The sequence below is a fragment of the Dromaius novaehollandiae genome, chromosome 4, assembly GCF_036370855.1.
Source record: "Dromaius novaehollandiae isolate bDroNov1 chromosome 4, bDroNov1.hap1, whole genome shotgun sequence".
In the NCBI taxonomy this organism is placed as follows: Eukaryota; Metazoa; Chordata; class Aves; order Casuariiformes; family Dromaiidae; genus Dromaius; species Dromaius novaehollandiae.
Window position 1 is genome coordinate 38,763,240 of NC_088101.1, and position 19,283 is coordinate 38,782,522.

General features: G+C 37.0%; 1 protein-coding gene across 5 annotated transcripts in view; it reads left to right on the forward strand.

Annotated features, from left to right (window-relative positions):
• Positions 1 to 19,283, forward strand: part of DCLK2 (doublecortin like kinase 2) — an 85,647-nt gene that overhangs the window by 37,125 nt on the left and 29,239 nt on the right. For 3 of the 5 annotated variants that reach the window (XR_003260312.2, XM_026107563.2, XM_026107565.2), the window contains exons 3-6: positions 4,331 to 4,433; positions 6,558 to 6,659; positions 8,006 to 8,056; positions 11,129 to 11,223. Coding sequence is in view for 3 of the 5 variants with exons in the window: in XM_026107563.2 (XP_025963348.1) it covers positions 4,331 to 4,433; positions 6,558 to 6,659; positions 8,006 to 8,056; positions 11,129 to 11,223 (351 nt within the window). In the remaining 2 variants the exon portion in view is untranslated. The remainder of the gene's footprint in view (positions 1 to 4,330; positions 4,434 to 6,557; positions 6,660 to 8,005; positions 8,057 to 11,128; positions 11,224 to 19,283) is intronic. The other 2 variants (XR_003260313.2, XM_026107564.2) reach the window with 1 other exon arrangement.

Consider the following 19,283-nt stretch of genomic DNA (forward strand, 5'->3'; position numbering starts at 1 on the left):
AACTTCTTCCATTTAAGGTCCCAAGAATATCTCAACTGAGAAAAAGTTACATGAGAAGTAACTGTGTTTTTGTAACAGGCAGTTCAAGTTTTGGTTCATCAGATCACTGAGTCTCTTACATTTCTGTTTGGTTTTCTTGCAGTTGAAGCCAGTTACATTTTAATTCTCTTGGTGCTGCCACTTGAATCATGTTGTCCTCTGATCTTTAGTCTAATGATGAACATATGATCATGAACCTTTTTGTGGTCATCAAAAAGCAGTGATACCCAGAGTCATTTGTACGTTCTCACAAAAAAACTACGGTGAGAATCCAAGAGAATAGCTTCTTTTGAAACAGATGCACAAAACAGAAAATGCAGTATTTCTAAAGAAGAAAAGGTAATGTTGACTTCCAATTGTATTTATTCTTAGACTTCTCATGCAACGTTTTTGCTTCTCCCTATTCCTTTGCATTTCTGCTTGTAATGCTAAGCCATTAGAAGTATTTTTAAAGGAGCGAGTACAAGTCCAAACTGTAGTATCCAAATACACACTGCTCTCAGGTAGGTAGAGTGACATTCTGAGCAGAAGCAGTGCAGCTGGTTGCAGTTTAGGTAGTCAGAGAAGCACCAATAAGTCTATTTTTATTCTAAATATAGAGAAGACAGTGGAATTACCAGCAGAACGTAGGCAATGTTTGACTAGGAAAGGGTATTATACTTAGAAATATAAATAAGATTTAACACATTTAAAACATGTTAATTAAAACATCCATACTTAACAAGCTAACATTCTTAAAGCCTTTCTAAAGTAATTTTTCAAAGTATGTTTCACTTTTGTATTCCTAAAAAGAAAAGAGGAATTAAAGGAAGCATGAAAGTCCTTTGGTGTAAGCCTCTCTAGTGTTGGCTATAATGATAAACCCTAAAGAACTCTCTTATGCAGCTGTGTATGTCTTCATTTAAAAAAGAAAGTGCTTGAAATAGATTTTTTTTTTCATTGTTTCTCTATACAAACAAATTGAGTTCATTATCTTCCTATTAAAAAACATTATTTGTGGTAATTACAGCCACAGACAGGAGAAAGACATTCTGATACAGCTTTTCTGCAAGGCCACAGATGGAAAGCATACATTCTAAGTGCTTGTATAGAGCTTTTATGCATATAGACTAGGAAATGGCCCAATCTGAATCTCAAAAATGACCTCATGACTGTAACTTTGAAAAAGATCTCAGTGCTGATCTGAATGAAAATCAGATCTCTTCTTAGTCTCTTTAAGGTGTCTAAACCTTTTCACATTTTAGCGTTCTGGCATAGGAGCTTACAGCTTCAGGACTAGCAAGAGAGTTGTTGCTGGAAAAATTGACCACGGGTTTGATTGTTATTGCTATGATATACTTATGTGCAGCTTAACTAACACCATCTTTGTTCCTCTGAAAGGCATTTTAGGACATATTTTGAAGCAGCAAGCAGTTTTTTCAGCAGCATGCACAGAGGAACAAGCACAGAATGGGTAAGATGCAGTAAATAGGCATTTAGTGAAGAGAGTCACATGCTAGTTTCACAAACCAAATTTTGATCCCTAAATTACTGGAAGGGCTGACATGCTTTTCATATTGGACTACCCACAAAATAATTTTGATCATTTTCCTAGCAAAAGTGCAAGTTCTACTGCTAAGGAGACACTTTTAAAGTCTATTGATTTTTTAAAACTTTCTGTTTGTGAATCAGTAGACTGACTGAATATTGCTCAGAGCAATAAACAATTGCTATATAATCTAAATGTAGATGATCTTTGACTGGAATAGAATTGTATGGTTTGCAAGTCAGACCACAGTGGACCAGCAACATTCAAAATCCAGTACAAACAATTTATTTAGTTCAGCTTTCCCTTGATACTTTTTTTTGCACACAAACCAAGTGAGCACTGCTATTATTAGATCCAACTTCCATATTAAATTTAATTCTGTAGGAAATGAAGGATATTTATTTTAGCATTTATTTGCACCTTGAGAGCTGCTCTTTTGACTTTATTAAGATAAAGGCCTACAAAATTAACTATTAGGTTGTACTTCCAGGAAAACAGAAGATTTCCATGAACTTGGTTTTAAAAATAGTACCCTTAAGTCATGATAATCCAAATTTAGTTATTTGGGCTTGGTAGGTTCTAGCAGATTGCTTGTTAAATGCACTTTGGTTCGTTGTTTTGGGTTTGGGGTTTTTTTTCCTTCTTGTACATTTTATGAATAGCCAGTCCAGACTATTCGTAGTGAGATAAAAGACTGCCAGTATTTCCTGTTGGAATATAGTGAGCATCTATGTAAATCTTTCTCATTCTTGCATTTATCTGGCTTCCAGTTATATTTATAACTGGATAGCTTTTACAGTAAGCTAATGTCTTTCTTTGGCTTGTCCCGCCTGTGACTGAGAGCTGGCAGTCACACAGGTCGGGTATACAGTGGGTGAGCAAACCGAGAAGCTGGCATTAGACTGCCCTCCAAGATGCCGGCACCCTTGCTCCACCTCCAGCAGTTTATCTGATCACTGTTACTCAGGTTGCTGTTGTTGCTGGCTACTCCTGTTTTTGCTGATTACTCCTGTGTATTCTTGCTCTATATATGTGAACATGTGCAGGAAGTATCTACAGACATTAGTATCTTTTTAAAAGTCTTTACTTCCCCTCCTCATTGTCCATTTACAGAAGATTTTAAGTTGAATTTCCAAGAGTACCCGGGTGGTCTTTTGTGCACAGATCTGATCCTTCCTTTGTAGTTTTCTCTACAAAAGGATGATCCTGCATGCAATTATATCCCTATGTATTTCCCAAAATGTTGTGTAAGACTTGTCATTCTCAGCTCTTTTACTCAGCTTGGATTTTAGCTTAGATGGGTTAAAAGGGAGCCTTTAAGTCAGAACAGAAAGGTTCACTCTGGGCTCTGCTAAGCCACAGCAGTTAACTGTAATCTGCTCAAAACAGCACTGCCAGGGCACCACGGAAATGAGTAGAGTAGTGATGGGTGCGTGGAGCTCATGGAAATGGCACCAGGTTTTGGTGGTTTGGGTGTGAGCTTATGCTTCATAGAACATTTCTCCCCGTTCCCAGCAGTGCAGCTGGGATAAGTATTTGGAAATCTTTCTCACAACTCTTCTTATAACTGTGGGTTTGGGCAGCTCATTGGATTCTCTCCCCTCCTCTTCTTCATAGGAAGGAGTAGTATTTGATTTTTATTTCCAAATCTAGTTTTTATGTTAACAGTAATGCTCTTGGAAAAGAAAAGGCGGAAATTGTAGTAAGCCCTCTGTTAGTAGAGACGATTATTAAGCAAAGAGGAATAAATCCCACGTTAGCAAAACTTCTCTGAATTTGCGGGGCTTTGGGGACCAGTTGTTACTGCCTCTTTAGTTAAACTAGAAGTATCTGGTTCAAGTACAGTTGAAAATGTCTCTCATCAGTGATGGTAGATTTTTATGATGATGATGAGCTAAGAGTGAAAGGATTTTGGTGAGGGCTGGGACCCTTTGACTTTACAGTACAGTAAAACAAATGCTTAGCACTGCACTTGCACTGTAGTGAGGATCTTGCCGTGAGGGCAGCTGCTGCTGTTCGCGGGTTAGCTGCCATGACAACTGCGCTGCTTGCGAGTGCCCGGCTCCAGCGTTCTTGGAGAGAGCTGACAGTCATTGATATTCTGAGTGCCTTTCTGCTGCAGGCGGTAGAGGACCCTTCCTGGGTATCTGCCAATGTTTACTATTATCACAGTGAGTAGAATATGCAAATAGTGTTGACAGGTATCTGGAAAGGAAAAAAGCCTATTTACCTAGAAGCAGTTGTTTCTTTTACTTGTTTAATTATGTTGTCTTACCAAATGATTCTGATTTTCTTAGCTTCTACATAGCTTTTATTTGCAGATCTTGTTCAGAGTATGAAATTTTAGAAAGGAATCAGGATAGGAAAAGGGAGGACTTTAAAGAAGGACTGGAAGAAGGACTTTCCCATAAACAGTTAATACAGGAAGCTCTGCCACTTTGATACTGTTTGTACCTGTTCTTGTCAAAGCCATCAGCATGCACATGAAGTTATAGGTGAAAATACAGGTATTAAATGTAAGAGAAGGTGTTTTTGAAGGTGAGCGGCAGTCATTTTTTGTGTTTCTGAAACTGAGGTTTCCTGCCATTGTTTATAAGGGGGTTAACTAAAGTACTTGAGAACTGGAATGTTTCTGTCATTATAATAGAACATTATGGTACCACTGTGAAAGCACAAACTTACTAAGTGTTGCTGACTAACTGAAAATTTAGTGTTTGAAAATACTGCATTTATTTATTTTGCTTTGTATATTTTGCTGTCAAGGTGACATGCTTGCAGGACTTCTTTGGAGATGATGATGTCTTCATTGCGTGTGGACCGGAGAAGTACCGGTACGCTCAGGATGACTTCGTTTTGGATCATAGCGGTAAGACTGTACATCGTGAACCCACTGAAACCGTCAACTTCACTGCGATATCTCCCCCTACATTCATTCTTCAACAGCTACATGTTTTAGGAAAATATGCATTGGAATATATTTTCCTGTTCATTAAAATGTTTTCCCAAACCATCATCTAACTCCTATATATCTGAAAAAGTACACTAACAAACCTAACTTATTTTCTTAGAAAAAAGACAATGTTCCTAAAGTTATGTGGTGAAGAATTGAATTTTAAAAGATTCAGTCATGTATCTAAATAGAACTAAAATCCATTAAAAACACTTTCTTTTGACATCTGTGGACTCTGAGAGGGTCTCCATACTGCTGTCTTCATGAGAAATTTCAAAAATCACAGAGGTAGCTGCTCATTTCAGGTCTTGAAGAATTGTTCTGCTTATTTCGCAGCAGAATTGTTTCTCCTTATTCCAGTCTTCTCTGCTACAGACCAGATATTGGGCCAGTTTATATCAGAAGATTGTTGGGGAGGCTTGGGGGCAGGAGGGGAGGAGATGAGACAAAGGACTTTGTCTATGCTGTCTTCCATTGACAGATCATGGATTTAACTTGTTTGAGAAAGCTGTTGATCCGTAAAGAGAATATTCGTATCATAAATTCAAGAAAAAGCTCTGAACTCTACCAGGGAGTTTTAGAATTGGCTTGGAATATCAAATCATGTAAATCATTCTCTTTCTCCTTGTTTTTTTCTGTCTATATTGGTTCAGCTGTAGAATGACACTGACTTCCTTTATGAAAAATGAGTCTGTGGTAATGAAAACTTGCCCTGGCAAGAATCATCAAATTATTTGAGGAGAGCTTCGGGTTGTGAATAAGAGTTTTTTGCCTTGCTCTCAGGTAACTGAAAGCAAAAGCACATGCTGTTTTTCTAATTTTTACAAAAGTGATAATTTCATTACAAAATCTTCTGTGACATCAAAAAGTATAGGTATATGTCTAACCACAGTGATCCATGTATTTGAATGGTTGGGGAATTCAGCTGGCTGCCATTCTACTGTTACTGTCAACATGCTGTTTTTGTAAACCTACATGACCGTGTTGATTCAAATAATATAATTGTGACAAGAATGGTATCTTTTTAACATCGTTTTAAACTAGCTAAGATGTAATTTTATTCTCATGCAGGCATGGGAGAAAGTGGTTGTATTAGCTCACACCGCAAATGCCAGTCTGGGCAAAAGCATGATATCCCATGTAGATCTTAAGGCCATAAACTTTCTTTTCCCATTACACTATGCACAGACCAATTAGGTTCGTCTCACTGAGAACACGGTGAGTGAGGGTGTTTTTCTTCCTTTCTCTCTTCACATTCATTTGTCCCTGCTTCCTGTAACATTTCTGGATGTCTCAATGAAGAAAAGAAGTTTAAAGAAAGATGTGGACATGACTTGACTGGCAGGGGAGGCTTAACTGGTTCTGATGGTGACTTGGATTACATTGACATCATAGTGATGAATAACAGGGAAAGTTAGAAGGGAAATTGATATGATTTGATTGGGAGAGATTTGCAGTGGATGCTACTGTAGGAATTAAAATGTTTCTAAAATGTCAATACATGTACGACTATTGATTCCTTTCTCATTTAGGTTGTGCTTTATTTAATGATATATAGCTGATGGTAAATGGCATGTTGTGTCACCTTTTGGAAAGCATAGGCATTTTTCACCTCATTAAAAAATTAGTCAGAATGTCAGTTTCTTGCAAAAGAAGATGAGTTGACCTTGCTGTGCCCTATGTGAAGCTCTCATTACAGCATGCAAGACTTACTGAGCTATCAGAGGAGCCTTGGCATCAGCTGAACGCTTTGCTCTTTCAGCTGTGCCTAGGCACAAATTTGAGTCGTAGGCATAATCCAATTTCAAGAGCTGACAAAATACTACATTCAGAATATTGCAGCATTTGACCAGCTCAAAAAGTTTTGTGTGGTATGTGGGTTCAATTTCTGAGATTCTTTTGTAAATTTGTTTCGTTCACGTAGGTGAGCATGTTTAGAAAATACTGAGATTCATTTTCTGGACAATAAACAGCAACAGTAGGGTTTGGAGGAAGCCTGTATACAGAATTGTTTTCTAAACTCCATCTGTCTCCTTGTAGAATGCCGTGTTATGAAGTCATCTTATTCCCGGTCATCTGGCTTAAAGCATTCTGGATCAAAAAGTCCAGGACCTTCACGTCGAAGCAAATCACCTGCCTCAGGTACAACTTCTAGGAAAGAGCTAAGCACATATAATATATAAATCTTAGAATTTGTTTAATGGGGTGAAGAAACTCCTGGCTCTGTGTGAAATACAAGTGCCATGCTTTGTTTCTTGAGGGGGAAAATACTTAAAACAGTTTCTCATAGATTTAGTATCTATTAGTTTATAATAGAATATGTATATAGTTTTGAATCCTGAGAAGAGACAGGCTTTCTATTTTTTTTTCTTTGTAATTAACACAAAATTTCATTTTGTTAACACTAGAATAATTTGCACTAGTTGTACACTTGGGATACATTTTAAGCATGGCACTTGATTTTCTTTATTATACTCTTTATTAACTGCAGGATGGCTGTGTGGTTAAACTCATACTCACTGAACTAAAGTATGCCCTTAAGTGTTTTGAATTTGAAAGGTTTTTGCTATATAAGCCAAATATTATCAAAATACAGGTTTTGATGTTTCAAATAGTTTTAGGGAATGTTCTGTTCTGGGACGTTACTACCCATTAAAAGAGAAATTCTTTCATGTGCTTCCTATAATTTCATAGAAATGTTCAGATTATGTATTCACCTGCAGTTTGACTGAATATGCTATGTTCCAGACACTGAGCTTTTTATGCAAATAAACAGAAAGGAGAAACTTGATTTATCCTTTTTTAGCTCTGCATTGATTTTCTAAATATAATAAAACTTAATTGATTTTTTTCCCTCAGACCTGGAGAAGTAGCCCTGAAATCAAACCATTGACTATGTAAATATACAATGCTCTGTTCTAGTTGTAACTATGCATGTAAGCTCCTGTGAGTGTATTCAAAACTGCAACATGTTCCATATTCTCATATCCATATCAATACTTGTTTTGCTTAATTGATGCTGGTTAAAGTCGTTTTATGTCTTTGAGTTCTTTAGAAGTGGAATATTTATCATCTGTTTATAAAGTTTGACTATTTAACTGAAAGGTTTCAAAGAAGGTTCGCAATAACAACAAAAAGAGAAATGTACCATGAAGGGCAAGATTCACAAATGATCTACATTTCATGCAATCCTGTTAACTCCAATGAGTTTGCATGGGATATCTACCAACAATGAATTTCATCCAAAGTACTAAAAATCAGCGCTGTCATTTCTTTACTTATTTCTACTTGGACGCCTCCATTGGTTAGGTTAATTTGAAAATTTTATACAAAGTGTCTGGTATTTATTCTTCTATTTACTTGGCATTTTTTTTCATGTAGTTTTTAGTTATCTTTATTTACCCTTCTTCCTATCATGCATGTTCAGAGCTGTTTAATAACCTCTCTCCTTAATGTCTTTTTCCTTTGTGTCAAATATATGAGTACAGTAAAGAGGGGTGGCCACTACTCCAGTGCTTATTCTACAGCAAAATCCCCAGGTGAGCCATTATTATTATGGCTGTATATCCCCAGTCTGTCTCCTTCCTGTCCATTTACCCTTTTCTCTGTATTTGTCAGTGTTTTTAAAGCTCAAAACATAAATTTTGTGCTCTGTAAACCAGAGACATAATGGGTCCTGCTTACTTGTTAAAACAGATCATCTGAGTGAGATAAGATAAATGATGCTGTATAGTTGTGGGACATTGGCTAATGGTGTCAAAGTTATATTTGCAAAGGTACAATCTGACCGCAAGTAGAGGAACATCCTGAGGAGCAGTACATTTGTATTCTAAAGCATATGATAGTATAAAATTTCAATCAAGGCAAAAAGAGGGGGTAGGACCTGCTGAAAAAAGCAGTGCAAGAATGTGTACCATAGTTTTGCACTTTTTTTGCAATTTCCTACGTTTCTTTCTTTAATTATGTTATTTCAGACTAAGTTCTAAAACTCCAAAAGGCCCATTTAAACCTTCGGGAAAGTTATCTCTGGCATTGATCTAAAACACTAAGTCACTTTTAAGAAACATACTTGCTGTCATTAGCAAATAAGTTGTGACTTTGGACCATATTCGAATTCAACTTTTAAAAGATACTCACAGGTTTCTTAGTTTTCCATGTGCTAAAGAATTATAGGCTAATATTTCCTATTTAAGGAACTAGAGAGAAGAAAATTGTTTTCTATATATTCAGCCTGCCATATGTGTAGAAAGGAACAGGGTCCACCTCAAAATAACATATACTTAGAAAATAAACTAGAAAGGAAAGTTTTGCCTATACATGAAATAATCAATAGCAGTGAACAAGCTTGGGTGTCAAAAATAAATACAGATTGCTTATGTGTTTTATGAGTAAAAAAAATACTGCTGTTTCAGTAGCAGCTGGCTGACTTCCTATGCATGTGAGATTTTTACATATTGGTGATAGGGCCAAATGCGGCTTTTACTGTTGTTACAGGTGTGTGCGAACTCATAGGAAACATTGGTCTAACCATATCTACAGACATCTCTCTTAAATAGGCTCCTCAGCAGAATGTGCCACTGGGCATAAAATCATAGAAGGATACAGGTTGGAAGGGACCTCTGGAGGCCACAGAGTCAAAGCCCTGGCTTGGAGCACTGCACTTGTACACCAAGCGCATCTAAGAATCTGAGTAAAGAGTTAGAGTACTCTGAGTGTATGCTGGGGGGCTCTTCCTTGCACAGTTATGAGAGGGAAGAGAGTTATGTTAAACACCCAGTGTAGTGGTTCTGTCCATGCTTAAAAAGCTGGTAGTGACTTAGAGACAGTAACTAAGGATGCATCATAGCATAGGCCTCGATGGTCATGTTCAGGAAAGAATGACCTTTCTATAAGCTGTATAAAGTGAATTTGTGAATAATTGGATTTTTGCTCCTGTAGTAATAATTGGTCATTTGAAGGCAGATTCTTCTACAGAAACATCTGACTTTGTTCATGAACTAGCCTCTTTACAGCTCAGAACTGTTTCTGATGCCTAAAGTAAATTGTGTATGATCTTCCAAAAGCAGAAAACAGTAAGTGAGCATCCAGTAACCCTTTTCATCTTCATACCAGCAAAGTGTTTATAAAGTAAGGAAGCATTGTTTTGCCAATTTTAAAGAAAGGTATCTAAAACAAAGTGATGAGAAGCAGTGTATTTATTAGGACTAGCAGAACGAACTCATGCTCCTAAAGCCTTTCATCATCTTAAAAAAATTAAACCGAAGTAAGTTGCCTATTGTTCTGAATGGCAACCCTTACTAAAGTCAAAAAAAATAAAAATCCCAATAACTTCAGTAGAAAAGGGTAAGCTCTTAGTCCAGAAAAGGGTATGGGAATGTAAATTCAAGCCATCAGATTTCATGATAGATTTACTCTGTAGCTAAATGCTAATTAATTGTATCATAACATCACAAATCAGGGGGAGAGAGATTGTTGTGAACAACAGGGGTATGTGGAAGTTGCAATGCAGTCAGCCTGGCCTACTGAAAGATTGACTGTTCAAGTAGTAGAAATAGTATTTACAAGGAGTGTTTAGCACTCAGAAAATTTTAAGGCTCTAAGTTAACAGACAGTCGTAAAATAAACTCCATAGCACTGGTTAAGAAGTGAGGCATAACCTGTGACAGACTTCTGAATGTGTAAAGGAGATGTGGAGGTGTAACCACTGTTTACTTGGAAGCTAAATTTCCATTTGGCAGGTTGCTTTTCTTTTTTTTTCTTTCTTTCTTAAAAAAGGTTCTTAGTGTGAATCAGCTATGAAACCTTTTTAGCTCTTAAACTTCTGGCTAGTGTTCCCTTTTACATAATAAAATTTATCACTTTGGGTTTTTTTAGAAAAATACAAGGACCGACCTAAGTGCTATTCAAGTCATCAGAGATATATCAGAGGTTGTATCAGGTCTCTGAAAAACTGGAGTTAAAATGAATGAACTCTTGAAATCAAAGGGGGGAGTATTGTATGTTTTCACAGATGCTCTAACTTCTTGGAAGTTCTGAAATGACCTACTAACTTGTAACTGTTGGGGGGTTTCCCCTACATCAGTTTTTTTTCTGAACTACTTTCCAAGTTCTCTGTCAACCAACCAGCTCATACGTCTTGTTTGTTTTTTGTATAAAAATACTTGTGTTTTGGGAAACATTCTACTTGAAAAGTAATGCGTTGATCCAAAAAGGGGAGATGGAGAGTCAAATGTTTGCACTTATGAACACCTTCTCTCTCCATGTTTTATTGGGTGATATGCACATTAAATGATGGAATTAAAAGAGACCGTGGTCATTATTTGTCCAAAGCTCTTGCAGTGGAGAAGGAGAAAGTAGGCCTTTTTAAGCCCTCAAATGACAACGAGATATGTGTGTAGTTTTTGATCATATATCCAACCACATGGGTTTTGAGCAGTTGTGTGGCATGAGAGCATATAATTTATTCTTAAATGCTTTGAGTCTGTTTTGATCTTCATATGCAGACTTAAGTGATACTTAATCAGAGAGGCGTGTTAGGTTTAAAAGTGGGTTAGAGTTTTTTCTTTTGCTCATCTTTTCTCTCCTTTGTTTGCTTTCATTGCCTTGGCCAGTTAATGGAACACCAAGCAGTCAGTTATCCACTCCAAAATCTACCAAGTCCTCCAGTTCTTCACCTACCAGCCCAGGCAGCTTTCGTGGACTCAAGGTAAGTACCAGCACCATCAAAATAGCTTAATTTGTTATTCATTGAAAGAAGTATTACAGTGGTGCTCCAGAATTAATAACTAACTAACTAAATGGGGTTCTAAATCTATATGGCAGCCTTGCTAGTATGATTGTTGAGTTGAAGTGGAAAAGAGATCTGAAATAAGGTGTGGGGCTTTTTTTTTTGTTGTTTGTTTGTTTGTTTGTTTGCAGGATGGAACCCTCAGCTTAGGGAAGGAGAGTGATGATAGCTTGAATTTGCCAGTTTGTCCTTCAAATTCTTGTTTCTTTGACCGGAGAAATCCCCCAAGTAATTTATGCTCTTTTAGATTATATAAATGTAGTATCCTCTTCTGTATGCCTTACACTCTGTAGCATGGCCCCAAATTTCCTCTGAAGCGCCCTTCTTCATCTTGTGGCACACCACTTCATGCAATTTACTGCCTGAAAGCAGTAAGCATGTGAGAGGCTCCTTTGTGAGCAACCTGACATCTGGCTGAGATTTTTCTCTGTTGTGCACCAGGGGAATTCTCTTCCTTTCCCACTTAAGAAATGGTAGCATTTACAGTTCTTAGAGGCTGTTTTGTGCCTTTTGCTTGGTGAAAGAAAAGGAAAGGTTTGGAGCAGAACAGAGTATCTTACTGCTGCATTCTTGCAGCTGTCCTTCAAAGGAGAATTTTCTTATGATATCATCAATTGCAGCATTTCTGGAAGCACACTGGAGGATTTACTCTTCAATTATTCTGATCAAGTAATGGCTCCCCTTGGTGAACAAAACAGTTGTGAAGAGGCTGCATAATTTTATGGAAAACTATTATCTCAATTAAGAGCCCAGCAAAAGGACGTGATTAGAATAGTATTTGGATTTGAATTTTGACATGCTAATTGTTACTGAGTCTTTGTCTGTTTTGCCTGCAGTATTGCTTGTGTTTCTGCAGGCTTCTGTGATAATACTGAGAAAAAGATTTTGATGTCTGATAGATTCTAATATATTTTTAGTTGTTTGGTTCATAGTGTCGATCTCTGCCATATGTCACTGAGCTCTACCATCCCATAGGTTCTCTTTGTCAATAGTGACGTAGATCGGTCTTTCCCTGTATCATCTGTCTTGACAATGGACTTCTGTAATGCACATTCAAGAGCAATAATAACATTGCTGACATTGAAAGTTAGAATTACATATTTCAGAATTGGTCTGGACAGCTCTCCAATAAGATTTACAATAGAGGACACCAAAATCATTCGACTTGAGGTTCTCTTCTTGGCTGGCCTGCAGCTATATTTAACAGAGGCTCTTTTTGTTTTTCTTTAATGAAATTACAAGTTTAGAAACTAGAAAATTTGGTTCATTTTTTCCCATGCTTTCCCATCTGTTTTTAGCAGATTAAAGATCCGTTAAGACAGAGCTAACTCTGATAGTAACAAGCCGTTTTCAGGGAAGCAGACATGTCCTCTTTCCCCTTTACTGTCAATTTCACTGAAGTAGGCTGTTGTACTTTTTCATTTTGGAATTTAATAGATGCTGGGTACTAATGGGTTTTCATGTAAAATAAGTCATCCCTATATGACCAAAGAGCTGGAAAATAGCAAAAACAAACTAATCATCTCATAGCTAACGTGTGTTACCAAAGTAGTGGCTACCTCTGGTTTTATCCTACTGGCATGCATCTGTTTAGCAGGAGGATCCCAACTGTGCACCTGAACCTAAAGATAGATAAAGTTAGCTGGTGAATGTCAGGACAGGTTCCAAAAGGAATGAGTGCACTTTGCAGTGATCCTTTTTTTCTTGATTATGTTCTAGCAGTCATGACTGTTTGGGGACAGTATCCTGCTAAGTATGAGTGAAATTCAAAGAAATCAACATAAAACCAATAACATTTAAGGGAAACCAGAATCTTTAAGAAACCTACTTTTGTTTTTGTAGGATTGATCTTGGCCAGTCTGATGAGGAAAACTGAGGGAAGGCAGGGAGCAGTTTTTTTATTTTTAGGTTATTGCTTTTCTCTGTTAGGAGTTCCCTGTTGATAAGACCACATCACTGCACAGACAAGTAGTCTGGACTCCTGCTCTCATATAAGGAAGGTGCCATGACTGCAGCCAAATAAATACCATGAATATAAATACCATGACAGACAATGAAAGAATAAAGTCTATTTCTGAGTTTTCTGGCTTTTGAAATGCAATATTTTGGCTGTGTTGTTGTGTAGAAAGCATATATGTTTATTTTTGTAGGGTATGAAACAAGAACACTTAGGAAAATGTTAAAATAAAAATATGATATTATATGAACAAGGGGCAGCTTGATAGTGGTGTCTTTTTTGGGGGGGGGGATGGAATACGAAAAATAAACTCTCTTATGGTATTTTTGTTTGTTCTTAGAAGTTTTAGAAAAGCTAGTAACACAAGTATATTTAACCATAAGTCAGAAGAAGAGGTTGTGGTCCTACAAGAATGGCAGATTAAAAGCCAGGCCCCTCTTTCTCTAAGTTTGTTCATGTTCTATGAAGAATATAAATTTCCTGTTATTTTATTGATAAAATGGTTAACATGCCTTGTAGGAGAATCTGGTCTTGCATAACTACTGTGTGTTCTTTTTGTTGGGAAAAGGGAACAAATCAGGGTTGATTTTTCTGTTTGCTGTAAAGAGCAGACCATCAGAGCAGCTGCACACAAAACTCCTTAAAAACCTGTGTTGTTCTGATCGCCAGAGCAAAATACGTGCAACTGTAGGCTAGAAGCTGGCATATAAAAGTGAAGATGAATGCAGAGCTTGAGTAATAATTCTCAGGCAGTAAACTAGCAAAAGATATCAAATGCAATGCCAGTCTTTTCCTTAGTCTCAGACATTGAGTCTTGTATCATATTCTCTGCATGCCATTTCTTTTAAAGCAAAGCCTTTTCAGTCCCCAAGAATTCCTTCTCTTTCACAACACTAGATCAGTAGAAGTGGTGTGCTCAGAGACAGAAAACTCCTTGCAGGAAATACTCCTGATGAGCAGCTTATCTTTTAAGAGAAGGGCTTTCCTTCTGCCTTTTTTAGCTCTTTCATCTAGAATCTCTTTGTGCTACTAATTGTTCAGTACTGTAAGCCAGTGTGCCAGATTAGGCCTGTCCAAGATCCTTATCTTGCAGAAGCATTTAAAAAAACTGCATTGGAGTCTGAGATGACATTGAAGTCATAGGAATTTAACCTCAGCAAAGGCTATAGGATCTTCCTGCAACTCCTTTCATTTCAGTAAGGAACAAGTAGAGGTGACATGATGCCATGTCTTTTGAATATAGTTGAGTAAATAAGGATACACCTTAAAGCAGCACACAGAGTTGTACGCTACTAGGTATTTTTATTGAAGGCTGTTTTATTTTTAACCTCTCAATTTTAGCCCATTATTAAGCACTTCACAGAGGGTTTGTTTCAAGGCAAGTATTTAAATATGAAAGGTAACAAGTTTGGACATAAATGACTGCTCTGTACAGTATGCTTTTTGGATGAGCGGTCTGCTTTTTTTAATTATTATTTTTTCTTTTAGCTTTACCACAGAGATTAAAATTTGTTCATAGAATAAGAAAAGCAGCAATAGTACATTAGGTGACACAGGACTAATGACTGAGAAGAGACTTTTTGCTGTTCTAGGCAAGTGACAGTTGAAAAGTATAGCCCATTTTTTGGCTCTAGGGGAGTGTTTATACACCTAGATATGTAATGCTGTTAGGGGTACTTTGACTCTAACTCTTCTGGTATATCTATTGCTAAGTATCATTTGTACTATAGAAGTCTAATTCCCAATTTGAAAGTGTTAGTCAAATCCAGGGCATTCTAGGAAGAAATGATTAAAATATGAGACCTTGAAAAGTGGTATCATAATTTCCTTGTGCCTGCTTGGATGTGTTTTGCGGTCCCCTCTTGAAATTAAGTATCATGAAGTCTAGACATCTTAAAAAAAGAAAAAAAATCTACAAATAAAAAATTTTACAGTTGAGGCATTTCTTGGAATCCCAATTATGCTAAATAGCCTTGTGCTTGAATTTGTCTCAGTAATAATTTTTCAAATGATTGACCAAATGACCAAAGTGAAAGGGCATTAAAACCTGATCCAAGAAATCACTTAAGTACTTGCTTAACTTTAAGCTATTGAGTAGCCCCTCTTACTTCAGTGAAACTGTTGATGTACTTGAAGCTAAACATGTGCTTAAGTGATTTGATGGATTAGAGACTATCTTCATCGAGGCTTTAATGTCCTCAGTTTTGCACACATGCACTCCTGTTAGCAAGTTGGATATTAAAAATATTTGCATGGAATTATCCAACCTAGTGACACAGAGGAATTCTTTATTCCCCTTGCCCTTGGTAATTTACAATTCAGCACCTTTATTGCTCATACAATGGATAGAAAGAGATAGCTAATCTGTGCTGTTGTGGAAACTGAGGTATGGCACTTAATACTAAGTCCACTCATCAGCTGGCTAAAAACTTTATATAATGTGATGCAACTCAAAATCTCTTCAGAAAAAGGGTAATCTTTAAGTGGTCCTTCAGTGTTTCTAGAGCAGTACACCAAAATGCATGCCATAATATCTTTGCAATACCATGAATGTTCAAATTAATGCTAGCAAAATCACTATTTTCTTTTTGGCTATTGTGTTGTTACAAGTAACTCCACCATATCATTAGGTTACTAGCAGAGTTTGGGTATCACTTGAAAACTATAGAGGTGTTATATTCTTTCTGTCTTAGAGATTATGTTAGTATTGAACATTATAAATGACTGACTGTGTCCTTTTGCCCTTCCTGATCACAGCGTTTCAGGATTAATTACACTGAAACTGTGAAGGAGTTCCCAAATTTCAGAGAATACTTCTGTAAACAGTTATTTCAAAATTTCAGTAGAATATTCATGGTCTACAGTTAGATTAATCAGCAATTTTAGTGTTTTCATGAAGACAGAGAAAGCTTCTTTGAGAATATCAAGGATTTTTTCTGCAACTGTAAGAGTTCACACTCTCTTGTAAGCTCTCAGGTGAAAGATTACCACAGCAATGCCAAAACAACGGGAGGAAAAGTAAACAATATTAGACTTATTCCCAGTTTGGCTAGGTGCACTTTGAGGGTACTGCAGGACCTCAAAATAATAACAATAATGATTGCATGGTGTCCCATATCTCTGCCTCGAATTCCTCAGAAAGCGATGAGTGTGCGCATGCACACAGATACATGTACTTATGTGCCATACAGTTCAGAGCCTGTTTAGCACATTATGAATGTGCTGGACAGCAAATTTAGTGTACCTCAGACACAGTGTGCAGGTACTGAGCAACCATAACAGGTCTGACTGAGGTCTAGTAATTGTTTGAACATGACGATTTATACAGGATTTTTATACGCCCAGCAATCTGATGACAAAAGTCATCCTTTTCTATCCAACCAGGCAAAAAGGACAGACACAGGGGAACCTTCAGGTGGGAAGCTGTAATGGTACAGAAAAGCAAATGCTGTAGAAGGCACCATCCCATATAGCTGCCAAGAGATTAGGTATTCCCTTCAATATGACAACAACCCAAAACATTTAAACAAATATTTGTGTCATGGGCAATTAACCCAATCCTGGAAAGAGTTTGGTCACATAAGGTAGCATTCCAGTTAGACAGAATATGGAATTATATCCATAAATCCTTCCTCACACCCTCATGACACAAAAAATAAAATCCCACCAGATGTGTAGTTGTCTGGAATTACCTTTTTATCCCCTTCCCCATTTATATTTTAAATGCAAGCACTAGGTTTACTTTTTTTCAGCTATATTGTACCATTTTGACTCAAAGGATTTATTAAAAAAATCTTTGCTACTGGACCAGTTGATATAACTTAATTAAAATGAAGACTGTCAAGCTTCTGCTTTTTCACTCCCAAATCAGAGACTTGGGCTCTGAACTAGATTATAAGTGACGCTTGGGCCAGTCTCTCCCTGCTATTTAAACATCACCTTACGTTTGTGTGCCCATTTCAGTTCATGCTCTTGGATTCTGTACTGGTTTAAAGGGTTTTATGGGTTTTGTTTGATCTTTCTGTATGTTTTCAATTTCTTACCATTAACTTAAAAGGAGAAAACCCAAGAGATACAGTATCTGTCAGGATGCAGCTGTCTGGCATGATATACATTGGATACTTCAAATTTTAAAAAAAGAATCCCACACCGCAGTGTTGAGTATTTTTCTCTTATATGTTAGAAATAGAAACTTTACAGTGAATGAAGTCATAATAGTTTAGTGGGTCATTAAACACATTTTGTACAGGGGGATTTTCCTGTGGACAGACTTGATACTAGTCATACAGAATTTAGATTTTCTCTATAGAGCATAGTTTCTTTGCACTATTTTTTTTTCAAACTTAAAAATACAAGTAGTAACTTGAATCAAATGATATAGTTTGGCAGGATTCTAGAAACCTGTTCCTGCTATAAAAGAATTTAATTCCTTTAAATAGGTTTGAAAATAGTTTTGCACACTTAGGAACCAGAGCTAGTTAGAATAAGAGTTTCTAATAGGTTTTGCTTTAAGTAGAGAGGAAGGGAAGAATGCTAAATACTTTTGGCTAAGTTAATATGTCAAGGTGCAGTTAGAACATTGGGTATTAAAGAATGTTTTAAACTTGTGGGTATGGTCTATCTAGTGTGAGTGTTTCTCACAAAACCACGTCATGTTGGTGAACCTAGTGTCTCAAGGCACAGACACTCCCTATAAAATAATGTCATGTACAAAACAATGTGTTAAATGTTTTTGTGAACCTCGAGAACTGATTGCTCTTCCACAGAAAAAGCTGTTCAGCACACTTCTGTCTGAAGAAGCTGAAATACTTAGACAGTTGTTTTTCTATGCAGGGCTTGAGCCATTTTACATTTTTAATTAGGCCCTAAAACGATTCACGGCTAGCTTTAAGAACTGTGTGTTCACTGCAGTTTTCTCAGGATCTCTAGGAACTGTGTTGCATTGTGCATTTGGCTCTGGATGTGCTGTCAAAACACAAATTACCTTTGGGGAAATAAAGGCAATGATTGCAATATTCTGTACTGCATATTGTTTAAATGCAACAGGAGAGACTGTTAGTGTAAGATGTTCTTGGCCAGTGGCATCTGCATTCTGAGGTGATTGGTTTATTCAAACTGCTGAGGGGACATTGCTGCTCTAAATTACTCTGAGTTTTTGAAAGCAAAGAATCAAATTCTGCCTCAGACTTGAGTTTTCTAGGAGTTGCACATAGATGCAAGAGGGTGGATTTAAGTCCTCTGCACTTTGAATTTGTCATGTGTAAGGGAAAAGCTATTGGAAGAAAGCAGTAGTGCTGTGTGGACTTGAATATATGAGGAGGAATTATTGAAAAATCTTATTTCCAGCGTGATTGACTCCATATTTACTAGAGATACTGTGATACCAACAGTGCTAGATATTCTAAATATTGCATGTCACTGGGTAGATAAATGGTGATTAGAAAATGACTTTATTAATAATAATCTCTAATTCTGGGCAGTTTTCTCATGACTATTCTGTTGTGTTCATTGGATTAAAAAAAAGGCATATGCTGATCACTCTGTAAGTGTTTGCTTAGATATTGCTGTGTCACTATCCACTTTTACCTCTTTCCTGCTGTTTCTGAGTAGTCAAGCACTCACAGACACAGATCACCTACTGTGATGTGATGCAGTAAAAAAAGACTAGGCTGATTTTGCTGCTGGGGAACTGAGACAGGCACCCACAGCTCCCACACTGCAGGGAACCTCTGTTGTAGAGCGGGTTTGGACTCGCATCTAGAGTTGTGGTAAATTAGTGGCAAAGCTAAGGTTAAACCTGCAGTCTCAGGCTCTGATCTAGTAACGCAGCCACAACAGCAGCATTAGATCTTTTTCTTGTTCCTCTTCCTCTTATATATATATATATTCTTTTTTAGTGTTCCTGTTTGTTCCTCCTTATAAGTATTGTGGTAAGAAGGAATTTGTCCAGTCATGCTGTGACCTGATAAAAGGATGAAGGAAATTGGAAATGTGGCCTAGATATTCCCATGTATTGTTGCTC